General features: G+C 36.8%; 1 protein-coding gene across 14 annotated transcripts in view; it reads right to left on the bottom strand.

Moving 5' to 3' along the window:
- LOC131439486 (collagen alpha-1(XVIII) chain) overlaps positions 1–24,634 on the bottom strand; it is an 805,709-nt gene that overhangs the window by 41,415 nt on the left and 739,660 nt on the right. For 11 of the 14 annotated variants that reach the window (XM_058610552.1, XM_058610559.1, XM_058610551.1 and 8 more), the window contains 4 exons: positions 18,958–19,083; positions 10,011–10,037; positions 7,664–7,678; positions 6,756–6,886 (listed from right to left, as the gene is read on the bottom strand). In XM_058610552.1, the coding sequence (XP_058466535.1) occupies positions 6,756–6,886; positions 7,664–7,678; positions 10,011–10,037; positions 18,958–19,083 (299 nt within the window). The remainder of the gene's footprint in view (positions 1–6,755; positions 6,887–7,663; positions 7,679–10,010; positions 10,038–18,957; positions 19,084–24,634) is intronic. The other 3 variants (XM_058610554.1, XM_058610556.1, XM_058610558.1) reach the window with 3 other exon arrangements.

Raw genomic sequence — 24,634 nt, 5'->3', positions numbered from 1 at the left:
ATCCTTTGTCTCTCTACGTTTGTTCTGGTGTCGGTCATTTACGAATGGGGCAATAAAATAACGAATATGAGGATGCCGGATTGGATTCTTTCATTAAGAGTGCGTGACAATTTTGAGCTCTGTTAGTGTGGGGTAGCAGCTTCGAGTTGTGCTTTGATTGTATCCTGAATTATTTGTGTGCAGGTGCATTGTCGTGTTACAAAATTACTTGGACGTGGTTTCTGACCGATTTTGGTCGTTTTTCGATCACGGTTCAAACCGATCATTTGTTGTCGGTAGTGATTAGTATTAACAGTTTCACCAGGTTTCAGAAGCTTACACTACACCTTTCTGATCTCACCAAACACAGAGCATTGTCATCTTGTCGAATCGATTTAGTTTTGCAGTCGAAGGTAATGGATTAACCTATTATGTTTTCTGTTTAGGATTATTAAAATAAATGCATGTTTCATCGCTAGTTACAATTCGATGCCAATTTTATTTTCTTTCGTGTCTATGAAGCCATATTTCAATACTGTTTTTAACCGGTTCCCTTTTGTCTTTCATTTAATTCATGTGAAACCCATTTCCCACACTTTTGGATTTCCTTCATAGCTTTTGAATGGTCAGAAATTATTTGTTGTACAACATTTAACATTGCTGCCATTAACGTTTGACTAGAAGTATCATCTTCATATAATTTTCGATATCTTCAAACTTTTCTGATGGTTATATATTTCTCACATCAAAATCATTATCTCGGAACTGTTCAAACCATCTCTAACCAGCATGTTACTGTTGTTACTGTAAGAACATGATCATCATCTGCCTCAAACAAAAGACAACGAAAAATTAATGCTTTCCGCCAATAATCACTTTTTATTACAAAATTCGACATTTTTACGAATTGGAAAAAAATATGACGTTGTTTGTTCAATGACGACTCTACGTCATATAATCAAAATTATAGTGTTTTTTTATTCTTTCATTTCAGTGATACGTCTCAAGGCCCTGAAAGCCGTAACAGAGTTTACAGTACGAAGTACATTGTATGTTGGTAAAATCAATCAAAAATAAAATCTAGTATGAAAAGCGTTCTCATTGCTATTGCGGTATTGGGGAGCAGTTGGCTCACAAATCGCATCTTCGTCCATTTTTCAGTCGTCGTTGTTTCTGGTGTTCTTTTTCGTGGTGTAGTTTTGCGGCGTTTTTGTTTTTTTTTAGTACTGCTTGGAATGCTAAAATTTTTGTTGATTGTAGCGGATTTCTCTTGTTTTGTAATTTTTGCAGTTGGTGTTTCAGTTGATGAAGACTAGTTATATTCAGTGACCAAATTTTTATTTCGTTAGATAGATCAGAAGTACTGGGTTTACTAATTGCAGGTGTACAGTAGTTATCTTTGGTTGAAGATAATTTTTTCGCCGTGTCAACGCACGGTTTTCCACAGTTACCCGGTAGTTTACAGAATTGACGTGAGCTGATTCTCGTAAGTCATTGTAAGACTTACAAGTACACCTCTCGTCTCGACCAGCAGTCACATTAGAAGGAATAGTCCTATGCAATATAGATACGTACCACAAGTATCTATTTGTACTGCACCATGACTCTTCGAATGTACCTATCAGTGACCTGTGGGGAAGGACATGTTCACGCACTTCTACGGCATCGTTTACCACGTACATGGGCACCCTTTTAACTATTTTTTTATATCGTTTATTTATACCCGGCCTTCACCTTATTTTGGTCGTTCGCCGATACCTTTTTTAACTAATTTTTTTTTGTAGCAGCTTCACATTAATTGGCACGCGTATCAGGATTTCCACTTTTTTTCATAAACATAATTTTTTAAAGTTTTGATAAAATCCAATAAAACATAAAAACACCTTGTCTTTGAAATTTATTACCTCCAGTTCTACTAATCGGAGCAATTCCACAACATTACACAATCTTCCTTGTAAAAGATATTATAATTTTTGTTTTGGTAATTAACTTATTATAATGAAAATTCAACTGTTTCAACTAAAGTTTCATTGATACCCCCAACCAAAAAAAAATTAAACAAAAACAGTTGAATACGCTAACGAAAATAAGCATATTTCTGCAAGACTTTATCAGATCGAAAACTTTATTAGATCGAAAGATATTTATTATCTGATTGTTTGAACGCGTCGAGTTTAGACCGACTCAGCTCATGTGACAAAGAAGGTTGTGTAAAAAAATGGAATTGATCCGATCTGAACAACTGTAAATTATAAATTTCAAAGACAAGACAACTTTATCATATTGGACACTGTGCGCGTTGTTGTCAATTGAGGCGTTCATCATCGCATCACATTCGTGACTAAAATAGGCATACATTAAGCTACAAGTTATGTTAACAATATCACTGCTCTTTTGATAAGTGAATCAATAACAGTTTGGGTTCGATAATTCTAGACATTATCGGTGAGCGTAGGGTGGTTCAGTTTTGAAAAACTATATTTTGTATCTATAGGGAATCTGATGGATGGTGACAGATATCAAAGGTGCATGTAAAGGAATGTAGTTTGTCAATGTATATTCGTGAAGGAATGCTCTTTTAACACATTCTCGTTTGTTGCTCGCCGCGTTCGATTTCGTAACTGGCTGTTTAATGCACTATAAAATGAATACTAGGGAAATGAATGTCAGATGAAGGTTTATGAAAATGAGCAGTTTGGATCGTAATCACATTAATAATGTTAATGTTACAGTTTTCACTACGCAATAGCAAATACAAAATTAGTGAAACTAAAAATTCCAAACCAAATAGTAATTATAGCGACAAAACACTGTTTTAACTCCAGCTGGTTGATTTACGCTCATGTCCTATTTAGATTAAACACAAACAAAATATATTTAGCATGAGTTTATTATATAAAAGTAACAGGAGCGCAGGATTTTGGATGTTTCAACTTGTTTGAATTGGCGTAGCGATGTCCTGCGCTACTGTTACTTCTGCGTATGATATTCAAGCTAAATTGGATAATATTTTTTAATCAGCTGCATATTATTCACAGCATGATGAATTATTTACTGTTTTTATTGATGATATTTCTCCACCATCACGGTATTGCTGAATACATTTTGAATACATCGCCTCCATTGATCCACTAATCTACAGAGCATCAAATACAAGAGTTAAAACGCACACTGAACATTTTCAGAAAAGTGCGGTTTTTGTTTATCGGCGTATTAATTCATCTTGTATTCTGCGAAGGATTGAGATATAATGGCAATGAAAATTCATTTCCTAAAATTCTTCTGTTCGAAATCGTTTCAGATATATTCAATGTGCAAACCTTTTTCTTAAATATCATCGAGAAAAATTTTCGCTAGTGAACTTTTCCCAACTAATGTTTTGTCATGTGAGATCCGTTTCAGTGAGAAACGCATTTGTAAAAAAAAAATCAGTAGTGAATTTTCCTTCAGTGAAGTTTTGATCGATGATTTTTTTGTCTGAAATCATTCGCGAAAATTTTCACTTTTCTGTTTTTGTTACCTGGAGCTTTATTGTAATCTTATTAACAATATTCAATGATATGGAACTCGACGTAGTTATTTTGGTTTTTATTTTTACGTTTTGTCTCAGACTCATCAGTGCATAGCAGTTCATATAATATAACAATCGTCTAAGATTTTGAGATTTCCAAAAATCCCAAAAAAAAAAACTGTTTGATGCCAAATGCTTTGATATTTGTCATATAAAAAAATTTGGGGCGCTATAGATTGGACTCCAATCGTGTAGTTTTGCTCTGAACATTTTCTCGGGTCGCACCACGACATCTATGCGAGTTAGTTTATTTTTTTATGAACTGTTCTTTAGGGCGCGTTCCACGTGTTCGTTTTTGTCGGACTCAGAGTCGCCCGCGTGTAGGCTAAAAAATGAAAACGGTATAAGTCAATATTTTAAGATGAAACTAATACCGTTTTTTATTGAAAAATACTGGTGGCGTGGATTGCTTTGATTTTGCACTTTCGAGCAGAAGCGCAATTTTTTGACGGTTTTTCATTGTCATTTCTGCTCGAAAGTGCAAAACAAGAGCAATCCACACCACCAGTGCCTTTCAATGAAAAACGTCATAAATCTGGACGTTTCATGCAACTCTAGGACTTGTAAAATCATCATAGGTGGGGAGGGTGAGGTAGGTAATTGCTGAAATCGACTTTCTGAAACTTTCCAAAATCGCAAAAAAAATGCAAAACTGAAAATTGAAATTCGACTCTGGGACACCAGATCTCCACGTTTCATGCAATTCCGATTTCAGAACTCTTAAAATACGTTCTCAGAGTCGGACCCGAATGACCAGTCGGTTAAATGGTCCTTTAAAAAAATTCTCAGGGTTGAGAATTAAAAAAATTTTTTTTTTCCGAGATGACACAATTTTTTATGAGGTTTCTGAAATTGTAAATTTTTTTTTTAATGAGGAATGTCTTAGAATTCTAAGGCATTTGGTAACAAAAAATTTTTGCTGAATGGGCCATAAAATATGTATTTTACCTGCAGTCATATTAATTTTCGTCCCGCAATCTAAACAGTAATCTACAAGCCAATAAAATGGCTTCCTGATGTGATACAAAATGGCTTTCCGTTTCTCCAGTGAACTATAACAGAACATTTTCCTTTACTACGCGATTACAAATTTTCGTTTCACTACTTACATCGTAGCGTCCTTTGTCTAATCACCTCAGTTTTATATTCCAGTCACAAAATGGCTTTTTCGATTCACACTCTTACTAATTTGGGAACGTTAAGCAAATGATCTTGTTATGTGAACAGTTTCCATGCAATTGATCTGACCGCTAAAATTCGGGATTCCATTCCCCCGATCTAATGCGATATCAAACGAACATTTTGTATTGAACACTGTTAAAATAGCATTCCGTCTCATTTACCCGTACAGGTTTCCTTCTAGTTTGATCTTTACCTATTGGCATTCGGGATCGAATCGCAGAAAACTACTACCTGTACTCGGAGTACAACTTGCACGATCGAAACATCATCGGATGAACGCGAAAGCTCTCAGTAGTCTCATTTCCGAAAGCAAGAGGGCACTGTCCGGGTTATAAGTGAGCACCATTGAGAAATCGATAGGAATGTTTCAAATCTTACATACTACTGGAAAATTGGTTAGAATCGACCTATGTTTTCATTAACCAATCACAGAAGAGCAAATGATGTCATCTTGTTGATTTTTCGTGCACGGCCGCGGGTTTCGATCGTTTGTCTGCATCGTTCTCTTCTACATTGCATAAACGCTCATTAAAAAAGGAATCTCTAAATATATGCCAGGGTACATTTATAACTTTTTATACATGAGATGGCCCCCCTTTATATACTAGAACAAAAAGCAATTGAGTTGTTAGTGTTATCACCATGTTGACTTCTCTCGCCGGGAAAGCAAAAAAACTAATTGCACGGGGGGATTGTTCGATGAAACCTAACACCAATGAAACTGTTGACGATTAGAAACGTTTGAATGCTCACCACGGAAATTCGAATTGTGCTTGATTTAATTTAATAATAATTTTTGGATTGTCACTTGTCAAACTAATGTTTGAAAAATATACGTGTGACCCGGCAGAAATTCGCTAGGCCCGGCTCTAGGCCTCTTAGCAGAAAACGAATTACTGTAGTTTTAAACGCTTCTCATTAGGGGATTTGAAGATGGAATTATATTATTTCTTGATGAACATTAGATTAGGTTGCGACTGCGCTGGTCGTGAACAGAAATCTTTATTCACGAACGGAAGCCGAATTTCGTAAAAAAGCAAAGAAAATTGTTATAAATACTTCTTGAACGCAGTTGACGATGATATATTAGTAACGTTAGTGTTTCACAATTATTTGCCTATTTTTCAAACTTAAATCTGTTGATGAGAGTTTCAAAATTGCATTTTTAGAGCAAATTCAGCAGCTGCAAGATTCATATGGGTGGTCTATAATATAACTGAAACTGGAACAAACGTATCCCCAGCAAGCAGTTTTTGTTAGTTTTATTTATTCGAACAGTTCTACTGTCAAATGTAAAACTGGTGTACGCTGCCGTTCTATTTTTGCCTTTCTCTATAGAAAGGCATTAGAATTGCGGGGAAAACCGACTTTCAAACGGAGCCTCGGAGACCCATAGTGTTATAAACCATTCGACTCAGTTCGACGAGATCGGAAAATGTCTGTGTGTGTAAGCGTGTGTGTGCACTTTTCGAAGATATTTATACGCGCTCAATTTTCTCAGAGATGGCTGAACCGATTTGAACAAACTTATGCTCGTTTGAAAGCTACTGTCGGACCATTGATCAAATTCGAAGATCAAACGGCTGTGACTTTTTGTTCCGGAGATATGATGGTATAAGTGACGTAACCGACAAAAAGCGTTGATTTTTACCGCTCTTATACATATAAGGGTGCCAATATTTTGGGATCACTTCTAATTTCGTACCAACACTGCTCAGTAGTTCAACATGAACTGCTGTGCACTGGTGAGTCGAAGACGAAACGTAAAAATAAAAGCGAAAACAGTCATGTGCACTTAGTACAAACCGGTTTCTTGTAACCGAACGACTCGATGACATAATTTCTTTGAAATAGTTTTTTTTTGCTCAAATGTTTTTGCGGTCACTATTCGCTCGAAATTCCATATGTATGATTTCCGTATTCCGCAAAACATAAACAATGTTGCTTTAAACGATATGTAACGAATTTGATCAGACCTCTACTTCTAACGTTACGTCAATTTGACTGCGACAAAATCACTTACCTCGCTGACAGGAACGCCCTGAATGTCCCCAGGAGACCGGCCCGTCTCGCTTGCCGGTAGCAGGCGAAATCTGCTCCTCGGATGCCCTGCAAATCGCCGGTGTACGGTTCGTTAAGTGCCGCCATCCGCAACTGTGGAATACGTAATGAGAAGCGATCAGAGGTTTGCATTGTTTGGTTTGTGTTTTGATTTCGCTATTTTTTTTCGTTGTTGCGCTCTCGTGTCGTTAGATTTTCCGCTTTGCTGACACCAGAATTGCTGCCTCCTCCTCATGCAGGTTGATGGATCAAATCTTGCCATCTTGCCCAGCGATCAGCGGAGGCAGCCGATTTCTGTCGTAGCATCGAGTCGTGCAGCAAGGACGGAAGATCACGGATTACTACTGCCAGAGGGTGAGAGGTAAGACGCCAGGTAGGAAGCAGCGAAATGAAAAAGTAATCAAATTATCATAAAAAATAAAATTCCTACAACGGCAAATGGGGGTTTGTTCTGCTACTACTGCTACTACTACTAATACAACAGGCGTTCAGTGGGAGCTACGTTGTACCAAAAAGAAAAGAGGAGAGCAATGTACAACCAAATTTTTCTGCAAACAAAACAAATTCGATTCGTGATATTAAAGCGATGCCGAAGATATGCTTCAAAGTATGTTTGAGCTTTTGTGGTATTTTTTTTCCAGCATTCCGGTCTGATGGAAACGATGGGTCGAATAACGAAAATACCATTTTGTGGCCCGTTCAATCAAAATGAAAACATTCTAAAGGTAGCTGCTCCGTCTGTTCGGGAACAAATAATAAGCTCTGGTGGTTGGGATCGTGGGAACAGTTTGAACTTTCCAAATGGGTGGGGTGGGGGTGGTGTTTTTTCGGGTTGCTGGTAGTTGGTGGGAAACAAATGAAGATCTTTACCATCTTGGGATACCACTGCACAGTTTCCACACACGTTCCAATGGGTTTCACACAAAGGAGTGTTGATTTTTTTTGATGAAATTTTTGCCGAGGATCAAAGGTTTTATAGTTGAGAAGACATAGAAACGAGAAACGAGAATGCTATTGATAAGAAAACGGTATTTTTTTTGTTCTGCTTCTGTTACACAAAGTTAACGGAAATCGGTGCTGTAAAAATGAGGATAAAATGGATGATAAAAAACGGCGAAGCGGTGAGCGGGAATCGTTATCTGGAATTGTAATTGCAGGAATTCAATTATTTTAATCGTGATTCTAATGACGGTGGGGGAGAGTTGAAGAAAAAAAAAGACATTCGATTTTATGCTTCTACGATGGGTGCATTGGGGGGTTTCTGATGCTTGCTTTTGGTGGATGGAAAAGTGCCAAGGAACGGTTTTTTCTCGTCCCCCCACCCCCCAGTGTTTACATGGCTTTCTTAAGTGCTTTTTTTCTTGCTGATGGTGCGGTAGATGATTCCATTGCGGTCCTTCGGGGATGAGGCTGTGAAATGGCGGCAAACATAATCGTAATTGATCGGTCATAATTGGAACTGGGAACCAGCGAGGGTGACTTCGGTGCAGAAAAATTCAATGTTGGCAGGTTGGGTGGGTTAAAAATGTCTCACGTGTCGGTGGAACGATATGGTATAAAATCTAACGGGGAAATGTTATTATGGGAAAATGAATTTTACAGTTTAGAAATGGCTACATTCGATCCAGGTTTTATGAAACAATTTGGTAGGAGAATGTGTCAGAATCTAGTTATGTATAAACTTTTATGTTAAATATTAAACAACGATTACGCGGTGATTTTATGAAAATGGGAATTTTACCCATAAATAGAACTGACTTGATTGGCTTAGAAGCTCTTCTGTCTAAAGTAATGTGTCACTACATAGGGGCCCTTTCTTGCAACAACCTTAGCTTCCGATGGCTAATAAACTGAACGAATAAAAAAATTTATTATTTTCACTTGATAGTTAAAAATGCGAATTGAAAGGAAACTTGTTTTGAGAACTATCCTTAATCCTTGAATGTACGAAACTCGAATCGGAACGGTATAAAGCAACAGTTGACAGTTTCAACACCGCAAACATCGTCCAACTTATATTGCTCCAACAACAGTTTGTATACGACCTCCTTCTGCAATCGCTTTGAAAAGTCAAGGAAACCATTTCCCTTTCCGTACTGAGCTTCAACTAAATGAACATCAAAAAAGTGTCAAAAGGCGTTAGTTGATTTAGCCGTGTTTGTCAGCACCGTAGGAGGGCAAAGCGGTTTTGTACATACAAATTGTCGTTCGTGCTGGTGAAAATCGCCACACAGAAAAATGTTGGTCAAACTTTTCGGCTTACGCTAAACGAGCGAATTCCGCAAAAAAAAACATTTCAGTTATCTACTCACGACGGCGGATATCGAGGTTAGCAGGCAGAGAAGTCAGTTTCACTCCATAAGGGAGTGTCGATGTGGTGGTTGTGGTTTGTGGAGATTTTTTTTTGTCCCGTTCCAGTGGAACTGTTTTTTTATATATATTCATATTTGCCATCTTCATCTTCATCATCATCGGGCACACAGCGCTTAGCCGTGAGCTTAAAGCTTTGCTCGCTCGAGTTGGAAAATTATGTCAGCTATAAAATTATCGTTTATTATCATAAATTACGAACCGTCCGACGAAGGGAGAGGGGCGGGGGGCGTTATCGAGTCGTTGCAAAAAAGAGGCTGGCTTCGTCGTTGGTGTGTTGGTGCAAAAGTTTGGACCGGTTGTTTGAATTTTCAAGGGAACCGAGACTTCCGAGTCTGGATTTTCGATAGAAGTTTTCGAAATTCGCTTCGCTTAGGTAGACATGTTCAAGAAGCGAAAATTTGCCTCATTATTTTCACTTTCATGAAAAAGTATGGCTCAGTTCAGTTGAAGTAGTTCATTATAGGATTGGTTGTTGGTTGGTTAGTGCATTCAACTGAGTCCAAAATAAGCACCATCGGGTTAGTAATCAGAGTATTTAAACAATATTCAAATGAAAGATATTCAGGATGACAAGTGAAGTTGATGAATTCAGTTGAATTGGTGAATACTGTGTGGCCTAAAAATGACACCAGAAATCAAAAATGAATCATGAATGACTATACAAAGCGGATTTAAACTAAAGTTGAGTTAAGTTTATTTATATCATAATAATTTGAAAACTTTTTGCAAATTTGCAAGCGTATGAAAATAACGTGATGAATAGTAAAACAAAATGAAACCAAAACGTAATACACAGACACAAACAGTTAGAACGTTAGAAATGATTCATTCGGGAAATATTTACCGATTCGTATTCCGGGGACGCCGTGAACTACATTTACGTGCATTTCGGATGAATTTATTTGTGTAGGTTAAGCGAGTTAGAGTTTTTCAAGGGCAATCGACCAGGAAGGGGTTAAATGTGGAAAGAGAATAAAATAAGTTTTAAATGGCAAGAAATATTGAAATTGATGGTTGGTTATTATTCTGTTGTTGCACAAGTATTTGGTTATATTCGTTTACGATTGTCATAAGTTTTATGAACAGCACGATATACATATATAAAAAGAGAGTTTCATAAGTACTGGTGACATAAAAGATCCATTTACGATCCTACAACACACTAACTCTTCACTATACGGGGCCGGGTGTCAATTCAATGTGTCAAAAATAGTCGCGTAATCTTTTTCTGTCATAATTTTGAACGATAAAAACTCAGTCATTTGTTGATGGATTAATATAATTTAATCTTGCACTTTTGAGCATCTAACTTTCCAATTATGGTTTCTGTTAATTGGAAAAATTTTCCGGAACACACAAAACCAGGAAAAGGTTTACAGCACTTTGGAAAAACCATATTGTAGTATTGTAACTGTTTCGAAAGAGATTTGTTATAAACTGATATCTGTTCTACGATGCATAGCAATTCGCCGGTACGTACGTTGGTTGTAAACAGTAGGTAGTCAACTGGCACACCTCTTTGATTCTACATGTGTTCATTCGTTTTGACGTAGTTACGTTAGTTCTACTGTTTAAATGATTATCTTTCAACGAGAACTTGAAATTTGGAATATATCTGTAAATTCTTTTAGCTGCAACTTCTTCATTTTTCAAAAGGCACGGATGGGATAGCCATCAATCTGTAAGGTTTAAAATAAAAATTAAAAAAAAATCGAAACCCTGATTTTTTTACTTAATTTTGAAATCATGTAGCAAAAAAATCAATTTTTTTTCAGTGTATATATTTTTAGAGTGCCCTATTGATTTCCTACAACTTCTTCCTGGATGTTATTTTTGTACGATTAACGGTTTCCGAATTACAACGAGAAGAACTTGATCATTTGCATGCACCCGTAAACTGTTTTAGCTGTAACTTCTTCATTTTTCAAATGGCACGGATGGGATAGCCATTAATCTGTAGGTTTTAATAAGAGGTTTAAAATAATAATAATTGAAACTCTGATTTTTTCTAACTAAATTTTTTTAAATTCATTTTGAAATTATGGAGAAAAAAAATCAATTTTTTTTTCAGTGTATATTTTTTTTAGAGTGCCCAATCGATTCCCTACAACTTTTTCCTGAACGTCATTTTTGTACAATTAACGGTTTCCGAGTTACAACGATTTGAAACAGGAAATTTTTGTGAAATGCAAAAATACATACGCCCTATTTAAAAATCAATCGTAAGTCGGATTGACCTCTCCATCGGTTCAAAACTTATGGTTTGCCATAGCATCATGTGCAAAGTTTCATCCAAATCGGAGAAGGTCGATTCTGATTTTATCACTTTTTCGTCTACTCATTCCTGGAATTGCTCTATAATTGAAGCGTATTCAATTTAGAATGGAACACCGTTGAGAAAGGGTGCAGCATATAAAAACTGCCCCCAAACAGAAATGAAATGTATATAAGCTGTTTGAAAGGGTTTGTATTGGCGATGATTTTTCCAAAATTTCAACCCTTTAACTGTAATATTTGCGGAGTTAGGTTAGTTCTTCTGATTTTCATTTTATTTAAATTTTTAAAAACCTCTTAGCAAAAAAAAAATGAAAAATTTTTAGGAGTTATGGGAAACTTCTCTGTTTTTTATCAGAATTTATCAAAATGTATTTCATGTGGTATTTAGTTTTAAAGTGATTGGTGTACGATTTTAGTACTAAATACCATGCGTCTCCAACGGATGATAATTTGATGGAGACGCATGTTTCTTCAAATTGTGTATATTTTTCTAAAGTCTGATAACCTACCCGTCCACATTTTTTAAAAATCTGAAAAAAATTCAGCGTAATGTACTAATAAATAATTTATTAGTGATGTAAAATCTAGAGTGGTACCAAAATAGTATGTGCGAATACAAAAATTTCGAAAATTTTGAACATTTTTTTTCACATAAAATACATTTAGGAAAACTCTGAAAAAAATCAGAAAGGTTTCCCATAACTCCTAAAATATTCCTGTTTTTTTTTTCAATTTTTTTGCTAAAGAAGTAAAATTTAAATAAAATGAAAATCAGAAGAACCACCCTAACTCCGCAAATATTACGTTAAACGGTTAAAATTTTGGGAAAATCATCTCCAATACAAACCCTTCCAAGCAGCTTACATCAATTTTATTTTTGTATGGGGGCAGTTTTCATATGCCTACCCCGGCTACACCCTTTGTAACGAAATTTTGTATTCTTTTTCTAATTAAATTTGAAAAAAATCGAAATTTTTCAAATTTTGTTGTAGATTTTAAAAAATCTCATTGCTTTTCTGTATAAAAAGCTATTAAATTGCCGGAAAATCCCACTTTTGATCGGCGCTGTTTTATTTTTTCAGAATTTATCAAAATGTATTTCATGTGGTATTTAGTCCTTAATGTCATTGGTGTACGATTTTAGTACTAAATACCATGCGTCTCCAACGGATGATAATTTGATGGAGACGCATGGTTTTTCAAATGGTTTATATTTTTTCTAGTCTGATATTATACCCGTCCACATTTTTTAAAAATTTGAAAAAATGCTGCGTAATGTACTAATAAATAATTTATTAGTGATGTAGAATCTAGAGGGGTACCAAAACGGTAAGTGTGAATAAAAAATTTCTAAAATTTTGAACATTTTTTTTCACATAAAATACATTTAGGAAAATTCTGAAAAAAATCAGAAAATTTTCCAATAACTCTTAAAATATCATTTAGGGGTTAGCCTATGTTTGTGCTTAGGGCACATAACCGTTTTTACTTTTCTTTACGTTTCGTCTTAGACTCGTCAGTGCAGAGCAGTTCAAATTGAACTGCTTATTGCAAACTTAAACAGTTCAACTTGAAACGCTAAGCAGACGTAAAGTTAATGCTATTTGCAATAAGCCGAAAACAACGTTTTCGTTCGGCACGTCAGGAAAGACGTGGTACTTCGGTACCAAATATAAAAGTGTTTTGCAAATAGCATTAACTTTACGTCTGCTTAGCGGTTCAAGTTGAACTGTTTAAGTTTGCAATAAGCAGTTCAATTTGAACTGCTCTGCACTGACGAGTCTAAGACGAAACGTAAAGAAAAGTCTTAAAATATTCCAGATTTTTTTAAAATTTTTTTTTGCTAAAGAGGTTTTTGAAAATTTTAATTTCTGTTTGTAACGAAATTTTTCATTCTTTTCCTAACCAAATTTGAAAATTCAAAATTTAGCAAATTTTGTTGCAGATTTTTTAAAAATCCTTTCGCCTTTCTCTATAGAAAGGTAATAAAATTGCTGGAAAATCCCACTTTTGATCGGTGCTGCGGAGACCCCAAGTGTTATATACCATTCGACTCAGCTTGACGATATCGAACACGTCTGTGAGTGCATGTTTGCACCTTTTAAAATATTGTTTCTCTGCTCAATCTTTTAGAAGATTTAGACCCCCCCCCTCTTTTTTTTATCCCTTCACTCTTCCCCACACCAGAAAGCTCGGCTTTGAGCCCTCTGAGGCACCATTTTCAGCCATAGGTAACAACAGTTACAAAACAAATTTCGAATTACTACTATACTGCCCATACTCGCATATCAGTCCCATATCGATTTTCGCCAATATTAAGTTAGCTTGAGGAATGAAATCTATCCTCAAAATACTCTCAGAAATTGCAATAAAAGTTGAGAGTTTGTTCAGAAAAATGTGAAAAAAATATCAACTCATATCTGTCCCATATGCAAAGTAACCATTCAGTCCAAGAAAAGTCCATGTATTACATTCCTTTTGTGGAATTTGGCCTTTGGTTTCAACAGATTTCGCAGTCGATTCTTAGTATATAGAGTCATTGCATGGCTAGTTCTACGATCCTATCGACACTAAGAATCCTTCCAGGTCGGGACTCGAACATACGACAACTAGCTTGTAAGACCTGCGCTCTATGCCCTGAACCGCCAGCCCGGGACAAATCCTATTCAGTGCAAATTTCAATAATTACATTTGTCAGCTCAAATTCGTATCAGAAATTATCGTAATGAATAAAGTATGTTGTAATGAAACTGTTTAAATGACAAGAGGAAGGCATTATCACACCACTAGGTGGATTAAGAAGAGGATTTTTCTTAACGAAAACGGCGTTCCATAGAGAACTCCAGAACAAACAAAAACCATGTGATATTGTTTGTTCTAGAATCTACTTCTGAGGGTCTATAATGCACACCGTTTTACCTCTACGGAAATAACTTGCCACACTTTGAGTAACCATATCTCAGGAACAATTCGATATTTTCACATAAAAGTTACACTGAGACAGTTTCAATAAAGAATAGTAATAATTACATACAAATTGAAGATTGAGCAATCCATAGTTTGTATACGCCACACTCGAAATGAACGAACGAAAAACACCGTTTTAAGAAAAGTTCCCTTTAGGCACAGGGAAAATACATCCAATTAGAGATTTAAATTCGTGTAAGAAATTTAACGGTTTTAAAAAAAAAATCACCAAGTATCAATTTTCCTGTAGAGGCGCTTCGAGCAGCCCAGTAATCCCTTATGGACTCTTGTGTTCGAGATTTCATGCAATGGTAATTCATGCGTTCAAACTCGTGTGCAACGGTTGTTTTCTAACGGAGTTTTACTCGTATGTTTTACACAGATTTTTTGAAAAAATTACTTGGATTTCTGTTCTCTGTGCCTTAAGATAGTTGACGGCCAAACGAACGAATTTCGGCTTTACGGTTATATCGGCCTTCTCCGGATTTGATTTCCGAATGTACAGGGTCCGGCACTCGAAGTGTAACCAATTAAAAAGGCCATAAATTCAGTTTGGAATATTACTTTTACTTAATTCAAAGTACAAAATGTGTAAAAATAATACAAAATTCAGAATCAATTCACTTTTGCCTTGACTATGGCCTTGAGACGGTCAAAAAACGAATCGCAAGCTGCCCGAATGTGACAGGTATTTTCTCCCACTCGCGGACAATAAGTTTTTTCAGCGCCTCGAGACTGGTGTATCTTTTAGTTCGGACTTTGCTCTCCAAAATGGCCCAAAGAGAATAATCCATTGGATTCGCATCTGGTGCATTCGAGAGCCATTGTGTGGACGTGATGAAGTTCGGAACGTTGTTTTTCAGCCATTCTTGGTTCACTCGAGCTTTGTGAGACGGTGCCGAGTCCTGCTGAAACGTCCATGGTCTGCCACCGAAATGTTTGTCTGCCCACGGCTTCAAAGCAACCTTACTACCTACTTTCCCGATAATATGTCGCATTTACCTTGACGCCAGGCTCAAAGGTCTGAAGTTGGTTACACTTCGAGTGCCAGACCCTGTATAGGAAATAATTATCAACACTACCAATATCTGACCCACTTAGATATTTTAAATACGGTTGAACAGTTTTGATGTGGAACACATCTTTATATTCTATATGGACCCCTATATTAGAAACTCAAGGAAAAATACACGTAGAAATGTGGTCAGGTTTTAAACACTTACGGCTCAGTCTATTTTGCATCAATTATTAAAATGATTTCATCATTTGATTGGAAATATTTCTACGTTTCGAACAGTGTCCTATTTTGTATGATAAAAATCTCCGCAATACCGGATTTCCCTACCTTAGACGACGATTTTGAAGGAGTAAGCGATATATCAAAGCAAAAGCATTGCTCTGATTGGTCAATCGATACAAAAGCGAAGCTAACGTTCCAGTCCTACGCGTAGCATGATAGAGGTAGGTTGTTGTTAGACAGTAAGACAAAAAGAGCCATCGGATGGAATTCCATGTTATGTAGTTCTCGCCTCAGAAATTTTTTATTACCCCATGGTAAATTTTGAGCGCCTAAGACTAATTTCTAATTTATATAAGATGAACTCGATTAATAATGAGAAATATTTTATCGCTTCAACCAAAATCGCAGAATGGTAGTAATAGTAAAGAAACTTAACGCTATAAAAATAACTTCGTGCATACAAAACTTGAACACAAGCTTGGCGAAGAGAAGCTTAAATATTGAAATCCGTATCGCAAGTATGTACGAAGATATAATTGCATACATTTGGGATATTGATGTAATTTCGTCGGCTACAAAGCAAATACAAATCTAGACAAACAGAGTCTTTATTCTGGATTCGCATGTTCGGTGTTGGTTTCTAATAAAGATCAAACTAAGCAGACTCTCGTGCAACTACGGATTAAAAAGTGTGCAATTGATTGAACTGTTTGATTGAAAATGTCGATCATTAGAAATTTTTGTTGCCTTGTTCCACATAAATGGCTGCGAACAACCCCAAGGGGCTGATCCTTGTAGTTTTTCACAAAGTTAGGTTCAAATTAAAAATTTGTAGGTCCTACACAAAATTTAAATAGTTTGCTCGGATCTAACTTCCAGTTTCGGAATTACACGATGATGAGTCTTTCAAATTTTAAACCATCCTCTGAAGCACGATGCAAAAACAGTACACTTTTCTCCTAAATTTGACTTGAAACTAATTAATTTCTTAGGTCATGTTAATTGATGGCCGTACGATTCGACTTCCACTACACTAGTTTCTGGATTCCGGTTCCGGATATACCTGAAATAGTGGTACTTTTTCCGTTTTCTCAGAGACGGTTTAACCGATCTGTGAACGATTTAATTTGTTGGTTATATAGTTTTTAATTTCGTTGAGGAGTCGAAGAAAAGTACGGTATAATTTCACGATTAGGTGTATTGAAAAAAATTTTTCTGTCATTTTACTTATTTAGCTCTTGGAGAAGGTCATACTGCACTACAAATTTACCGATTTAAAAAATTGCACCGGATCAGCACCTTGAAATGAGTTAGTTTTAAAAGGTTGATTTTTTTGCTGGTATCTTTTTGGCAACACTGGTTTTGACAGATCACGCGTGAATCGTGGCTTGTGTCATCGTCAAACTTGTTCAGTTTGGTCTATAATTTAATCATGAATCATCGTTTTGTTTATAATTTAATCATGAGTAGGCGCTGACACAATTGGATAAGGATCCATTTTTTTTGAAAAATTGTGTTCAGCGACGAGGGTCATTTTTTTGTTGAATGAATACGTTGAGAAGCAAAATTGTCGCATCTGGAGTGAAGAGCAGCCAGAAGCATTGCAAGAGTTAGTTATACATCTCATAAAAGTCACTGTTTGGTGTGGATTGTTGGACGGTGGCATTATTCGTGAAATGACGGCCAATATATATGAGAGACTGTGCCAAAGTTGAACCTTGCGCATGGGCCATCTAAAGCGGAGCCGCAGTCAATATTAGCATGAAATCAAATATTCAAACTTTAAATTATATTGATTGTTCTATCGATTTCAATAAAGATTTCATCAATTTTCTCAAATTTTTAGTGTTTATTTTTTGAAAGTCAAATCCTATACCTCTTAAAAAATCCCCCTGTACTTGTTCCGCAAATTGAATGAAATTTTATTGATGTAAGAGAAAATTTTTCTAAAACTTTTTTTTTTCTGATACAAACAATTGACGCTATTAGATTGTAGTAAAACAATTTATTTCTGTAGATAATTCAAATCAATAAATGGGAAGTTTCATGCGCTGGCAAGTTATTGACTCTGCAAGTGAACGCAACTACGGGTTATAAGTATAAGTATTGAATCAATTGATTCACTTTCAATATAATAAAACTGTCCTGTTAATTTTCAATATGATTTTACGTAACATCATAGATTTGTTGAGTGAGCTAAAGCTCAGCATTGTGATATCAGTTGCATTCTAACACTTTTTACCCTTTTTCACTTGATGCATTGATGTCCGTATGGAAAAAGTGTCCGATTTTAATCAATTTTGTATTCAGAAAAACACATGCCTGTTTGTTGAGGGTATTGGCTAAGATAAAACTATCGTTTTTGCGTCGGCAGATAGCAGCGCTCACCCGAATCTGCAACGACGCTCGTCCGTCCTGGCCCCTGATGAGCGCAACAAGAACATCCTATTCAATTTCAAACCAGTATCAGTAGCTTTTGTTTCCGAAAAGATCTTGTCTATTCCGAAAATAAACAAACAAGCATGGCTATCGCCGTTTTCCGATCTTTCTAAACGGAAGAAGAGAGAAAAAAATCCGAGCGCATCATCGCATCGGTCGAAATGGCGAGAATATCTTGCCGGATTATCGCATCGAGCATCAACAGGATGGACCCTAGAGAGCATCTATTCATGGAACCGTGTTGCTGTTATAGTCTCCGTGCGGTCGGTGGTGTCACATTGTTTCCACGGATCGCACCGGCCGGCCGTTTTTTGGGCTCCGATCCTGACAAACCGGGGATGATAATGAAGAGGCGCTTTAAATTATAAATATAGGATTATTATTCCGAGGAAATGAAACATAAATTTCAATGACAGCGGTGGTGTCGTAAATTTTTCGACTGATCCGCCGCCTCATCGAAGGCGGCTAGATACTCTTGGTTGGTTTTATTTTCGCTTGAAGGCGAAGAATGCAAAGCAAGTTGGATTTTTATACCCGTCAGTTCGGACAAACGGAGAAGACAACGGGGAACAATGGGATGCAAAATGGTCCAATTTGAGGGACCAGCCGCTTAGTACTTCCGAGTACTGGACCGAAATTGAAATTTCTCTAGAACGCTAGTCATTGACGATGCACTGGCCCGGAGCCGACCCGTGGAAAGAATGTTGAGGGGAAATAAATTTTGCTTTATTCGCCTGGCTGGATCAGAACAGAGGAAGGCCGTAAGTTTTGCTTTACGTGGTGGACTTTACGGGGGATGGTTTCGTATGAAATTTGCACACAAAAGTGAGAATAATAAAACAGAAAATTATTACGAAAGTCAACTTACCGACGGTCCCTCGACCGGCTGCGGGATGTTGTTTATCAGATTAGATGCTTGCAGATCTGGGCGAGGTGGCGGTATCACGGTGGTTGTCGGTGGGGCTGGGGTCGCGATCGGAACCAGAGTGCCGAGCTGGAAAAGAAAGTGCTTTGTTTTGTAGTGGATTTTTTTTGGTAAGAATGAAGAAGTATGCTTTGAGTTTTAAATTATACCAATGTTTTTTTCGCGACAATTGTTTGTAAGAATCCCTTCGTTTCTTTGTTTATTTTTAATGAAGAAATTATGCAACCGCACGGTGCTTGTTTGCAACAGTAGAAAGTATGCTTTTTTCTAAAGTTTGAGAAGCTTTTTTTCTAAAGTTTGAGCGAATTCTATACTTATTATTGTATATTTATAAAAAAAGGTAAAATACTGTTTTTCATTACTAACTTTTTGAAGTATGTATACTTGCTTCTGAAAATATGCCTAAGGTTTTTTCACAACAAAACCTGGACAATCCTAAATACGTATTTCTCAGGAAATATTTCATCATCGCGTGAAATATTTCGCAGAATGATGAACGCATGTCTGTTCATTGTGTAAAATCTAGTTTTAGCGATACTTAGAGCTTTGAGATCGAAGATGGTGTCAAAAGAAGAGCAAGTGCAAAAAAGCATACTTATGCATGGTTTCCCAGGAAACCAAACTGACACGAATGCCACAAAGATGGTAAAGTGTCATTAATAAAAAAAAAAAAAATACTTATGCATACTTTCAAGCATCTGCACGGTCGCAAGTCGTTAAAGATAAAAACTGTACCGAACCGTAACGATAAACAGAATGATCTGCTAAAACCTACGATGAAACTTATGTGCTGGAAGACTTTAATTAGCTTTCTGGAATGTTTTTTTTATACTGCCATGCAACGGAATGGCGTAGAGGAGCACTTCATTCAGGATGAAGAAAAATGCCAAGTTTTCCAAAAAATGTGTGGTTTGGCAGGCACTATGCAGCTGTGGTCAAGCAAGCCAAAGCAGCATCATTGCTGGGACGGTAAACAAGGAAATATACCATGAAGATTGCCTAAATAAGCCATTGTTACCATTCCTAAGCAACCATGACACTCCCTAGCTATTCTGGCATGATTTGACATTTTGTCACTACACCAAAAATGTTTTGGAGTCGTCGTACCAAAAGAAGAGCAATCACCTACGCTACAACTATAGAAAAATGTCTAGATTGTTGGACAAAAGCTACTAAATCGGTTGCAGAGAAGTTTGTACAGACCCTAATGACTGCAGTGAACTCAAAATTTCGTATTTTCATGCAGCCTAATTTAGCAACTGTGATTAGTTTTGAGATGAATTTTTTTTCAAATTGTGGATTTCTGGCAAACAAGCCGTATTGTACGGATTTTCAAAGAATATAAATGAACGGAAGTCGCCTTCAACGACTTCAAATGTCGTTTTATGACATCTGCTATTCAAACCCGCCCCACTGGAGTGATTTTGCCGCCTCTGGCCACCAAAGGTAACCCATTTAGGCGCTCACAAGTTCACATCTTATGCCTTTCCGTCGATCATGCATTGATGTGAGAAAAGTTTTGTGCGCTTCAACACATCCGAGTTCACGAAATCAGAGATTAATTTGTATTTCACAGATTCCTGAAAACGGAAAACAGACATAGGCTTCGACATTGGATTCGATTATGGCGGGGTTTTCTTTGCTCACGAATATGACAGCAATCATCAATACGAATGAACTCAGACTTTAGCAAAAAGATTGTTATCCTTTGAAAACATACAATTTTCGAAAAGTTTTTTTGTCTCATCTCCCGCATTGAAAAATACCTTAAACTTTTTCTTTTACCATATATTTGTTAATACACTGGACGGAATCAGTATTGTTTCATAACCAAGCACACTGTACTCAAGAAGCCAGGCCCAAAATATGGCTGCATTCGGGAAATGCACTTTCTACCAATCGCGATTTTTACACTTTTTCGCCTGATTCGGACGTTTTTCTACATGCGTTGCAATGAGCATTCGCTTCGAGCTTGGAGGGCAATTTTGAAGCTGAATTGGGGACAAACGCTTAACAAAATCGGTCCTGTTTCCCAAACAAGCACGCTACTGCCGAAGCCACGCATAAAAAGTGACTGCATCGAGACAAACCATCTCAGACTTTATGGGAGCTTTGAATTTTTCACCGTGCTGGCAGACAGTTAGGAGATTCCCTGCTCAACCACTTTGTCGATTTTTTATGTACTTTGCTCTTGTTGTTTCACGACCGTGAATGTCATCAGCATGTTTTCATTTTCGATATTAAAACGGTCTTACTCTTCATTCTACGAGGCCGGGTATCAATTGAAAATTCGAAACTACCTGCGTTAGAAATTTTGAAAGTTTATAGCTGTGGATGAATTTATATAATCTAATCATCAAGGGATATAGAAACCTATAATTTAAACATGTATTGTAACGTCGTTTTAGCATTTCAATAGTACACCATTGGAAAATCGGTTTGACCTTAGTTATGCTTTCACGAGCCAATCACAGAATGCCATAATGATGTCATCCTCTTGGCTTCGTGTCATGTATGAAAAAATATCCCATTGTTTTGTACAGTATGAATTATTACACAAAACAGAATCTATAAATATCGTCTCCGTCATATTTTTTACTCAGTCAACAACTGCCTTCATGCGAAGCTCAGTATCGAACCGACTTGCATTCGGTGCGGTTCAATAATGTCAGTTACTGGTGCACATCTACATCAGCATGACATTTTAAAGATTTATAACGATTATTGAAACAAAATGTAGCGTTGGAAGGATCGAAAATGTTACTATTAGTTGATTACGCAAATAATTTCGGATGGAAATAATATTTCTTTTCCTACTTTTTTTCTATTTGACATTTCAAGCGGCATAATGCATCATTATTGTGAGGCGTAATGTCTCTTGTTTTCCCGGGTTGGCGGTACAATGCATAGGACGCTGGTCTTACAAGCCAGTTGTCGTATGTTCGAGCCCCGACCTGGAAGGATTCTTAGTGTCAGTAGGATCCATAGTACTAGCCATGCAATGATTCTGTACACTAAGAATCGGCTGCGAAGTCTGTTGAAACAGAAAGGCCAAATTCCACAAAAGGAATGTAATGCCAAGACTTTGCTTAATGCCTCTTGTTGTGGGGCATACAACTGATTTGTTGTGAGAATGTAACAAAGAATGAACAATTTCGCAATAGGCGAGAAAATCAATTATAAGAGCGTCTTAAACAACATGCACAAGTGTTCCTACTTCATATTAGTAAAATAAAAACACTCATGGTTTATAAGCATACATGTTTGTCTGACTGTGCCTGTCTTACTAGAAAATAAAACATGCAGTTGGAATTTTATGCGCCTTATTTTGGCACTAAATTCCACCTTAATGCTCGTTCATACCCAACATTTTTAAAAACCTAAATTTTGAATTATTTGTGGTTTTCTCATACCACTGAAAATTTAATAATAAAATTGCTGACCATATGTTCGATGATAACAGATCGGCTGAAAAGTTCTTATCGTATCTATGAGAAGGCGCCACTAGAATTAAATCCATACCATTTTCAGTTAGTACCAACCTTCAAAAGATACGTGTATAAATTTGACAGCTGTATGATTATTAGTTTGTGAGATATTGCATTTTGAGTGAAGCTACTTTTGTTATTGTGAAAAAAATGGAAAAAAAGGAATTTCGTGTGTTGATGAAACACTATTTTTTGATGAAAAAAAGTGCCGCCGATACCAAAAAATGGCTTGATGAGTGTTATCCAGACTCTGCACCGGGCGAAGCAACAATTCGTAAGTGGTTTGCAAAATTTCGTACTGGTCATATGAGCACCGAAGACGATGAACGCAGTGGACGTCCAAAAGAGGCTGTTACCAATGAAAACGTGAAAAAAATCCACAAAATGATTTTCAATGACCGTAAAGTGAAGTTGACCGAGATAGCTGACACCCTAAAGATGTCAAAGGAACGTGTTGGACATATTATTCACGAATATTTGGATATGAGAAAGCTTTGTGCAAAATGGGTGCCGCGTGAGCTCACAATCGATCAAAAACAACAACGAATTGATGATTCTGAGCAGTGTTTGGAGCTGTTATATCGAAATAAAACCGATTTTTTTCGTCGATATATAACAATGGACGAAACATGGCTCCATCACTTCACTCCGGAGTCCAATCGACAGTCAGCTGAGTGGACTGCACCCGATGAACCGAAGCGTGGAAAGACTCAACAATCGGCCGGTAAGGTTATGGTGTCTGTATTTTGGGATTCGCATGGTATAATTTTCATCGACTACCTTGAAAAGGGAAAAACCATCAACAGTGACTATTATATAGCGTTATTAGAGCGTTTGAAGGACGAAATTTCAAAAAAACGGTTTCATTTGAAGAAGAAAAAAGTTTTGTTTCATCAAGACAATGCACCGTGTCACAAGTCGATGAAAACCATGCTGAAATTGAACGAATTGGGCTTCGAATTGCTCCCTCATCCACCGTATTCTCCAGATTTGGCCCCCAGTGACTTTTTCCTGTTCTCAGACCTCAAGAGAATGCTCGCTGGTAAAAAATTTAGCAGCAATGAGGAGGTAATCGCTGAACTGAGGCCTATTTTGAGGCAAAGGACAAATCGTACTACAAAAATGGTTTCGAAAAGTTGAAAGATCGCTATAATCGCTGTATCGCCTCTGATGGCAATTATGTTGAATAATAAAAACGAATTTTGGCAAAAAAATGTGTGTTTCTATTAAACGATACGAACTTTTCAGCCGAACTGTTATGAAGAAAAAAATATGTTGCTGCGTTAAATACAACAAGAGATATTCGCGATTAGGTTCTACCCATTCTTGTATATAATAAATTTTGAAAAGGCGCCTCAAAGTAAATTAAGTCGTATTCACGACAAAAAAGTTGACGTTATTTGGGAAATGAAGATAATTTAAAAAAAATCGTAAACGGATGTTCGGGTGTATAATTGTTGTGACCAACTTTTCGCCTATTCAAGCCTTCTCGGAGAGGTTTTATCTAAACAATTTTCTGATCTTTATCCACATTTCATTTGAATGCCCTGCACAGTTTTCGCAATTCCTGTTATCTAGGCGCCATTTTCAACAATTTTAAAGTATACAATATGCACGTCGACGCGGAGACGAAAGGATCCTTAGGAACCAAAAACTATTTCCAGACACGCTTTGAAAATATTTTCAAGCAAAAATGCATTCGCCTCTCAATCCGTGCAAAAAAAAAAAAAAAATACGCGTGCAAAGTTTCACTACAAATTTCTGGATTTGTTCAAACGTAATTTCTGTGAATCACTCTTGCGTAAATAAGACATTATTGATGGAGAGCCTTAGAGCTATGATTCATGAACAGAACATTGTTTTTAATGTGCAAAGTATTTGTGTCACATGTTCTAGTGATAAGTTAAGGAGCTGTATTCCGACACGGAACTTAACCTCAACAGGAAAATTGCATGACTGGTAGCCGATTGATGAATGTGCAATCACAAGATTGTTCGTTTCCAAAAAGCAGACAACCATGTTACAGTGGACTTTGTTGTTCTGGCTACAACCAAGAAGGGGAAGTTTTAGAGCCGTATAAAAACGGAGCAGGATAACTGTTTCCTGCGAATGTAAGCAATTCTCTGCATCAG

Source organism: Malaya genurostris, chromosome 3, assembly GCF_030247185.1.
Source record: "Malaya genurostris strain Urasoe2022 chromosome 3, Malgen_1.1, whole genome shotgun sequence".
Lineage (NCBI taxonomy): Eukaryota > Metazoa > Arthropoda > Insecta > Diptera > Culicidae > Malaya > Malaya genurostris.
The sequence above is the reverse complement of the archived record's forward strand: the minus strand, read 5'-3'. Positions and strand labels throughout refer to the sequence as shown.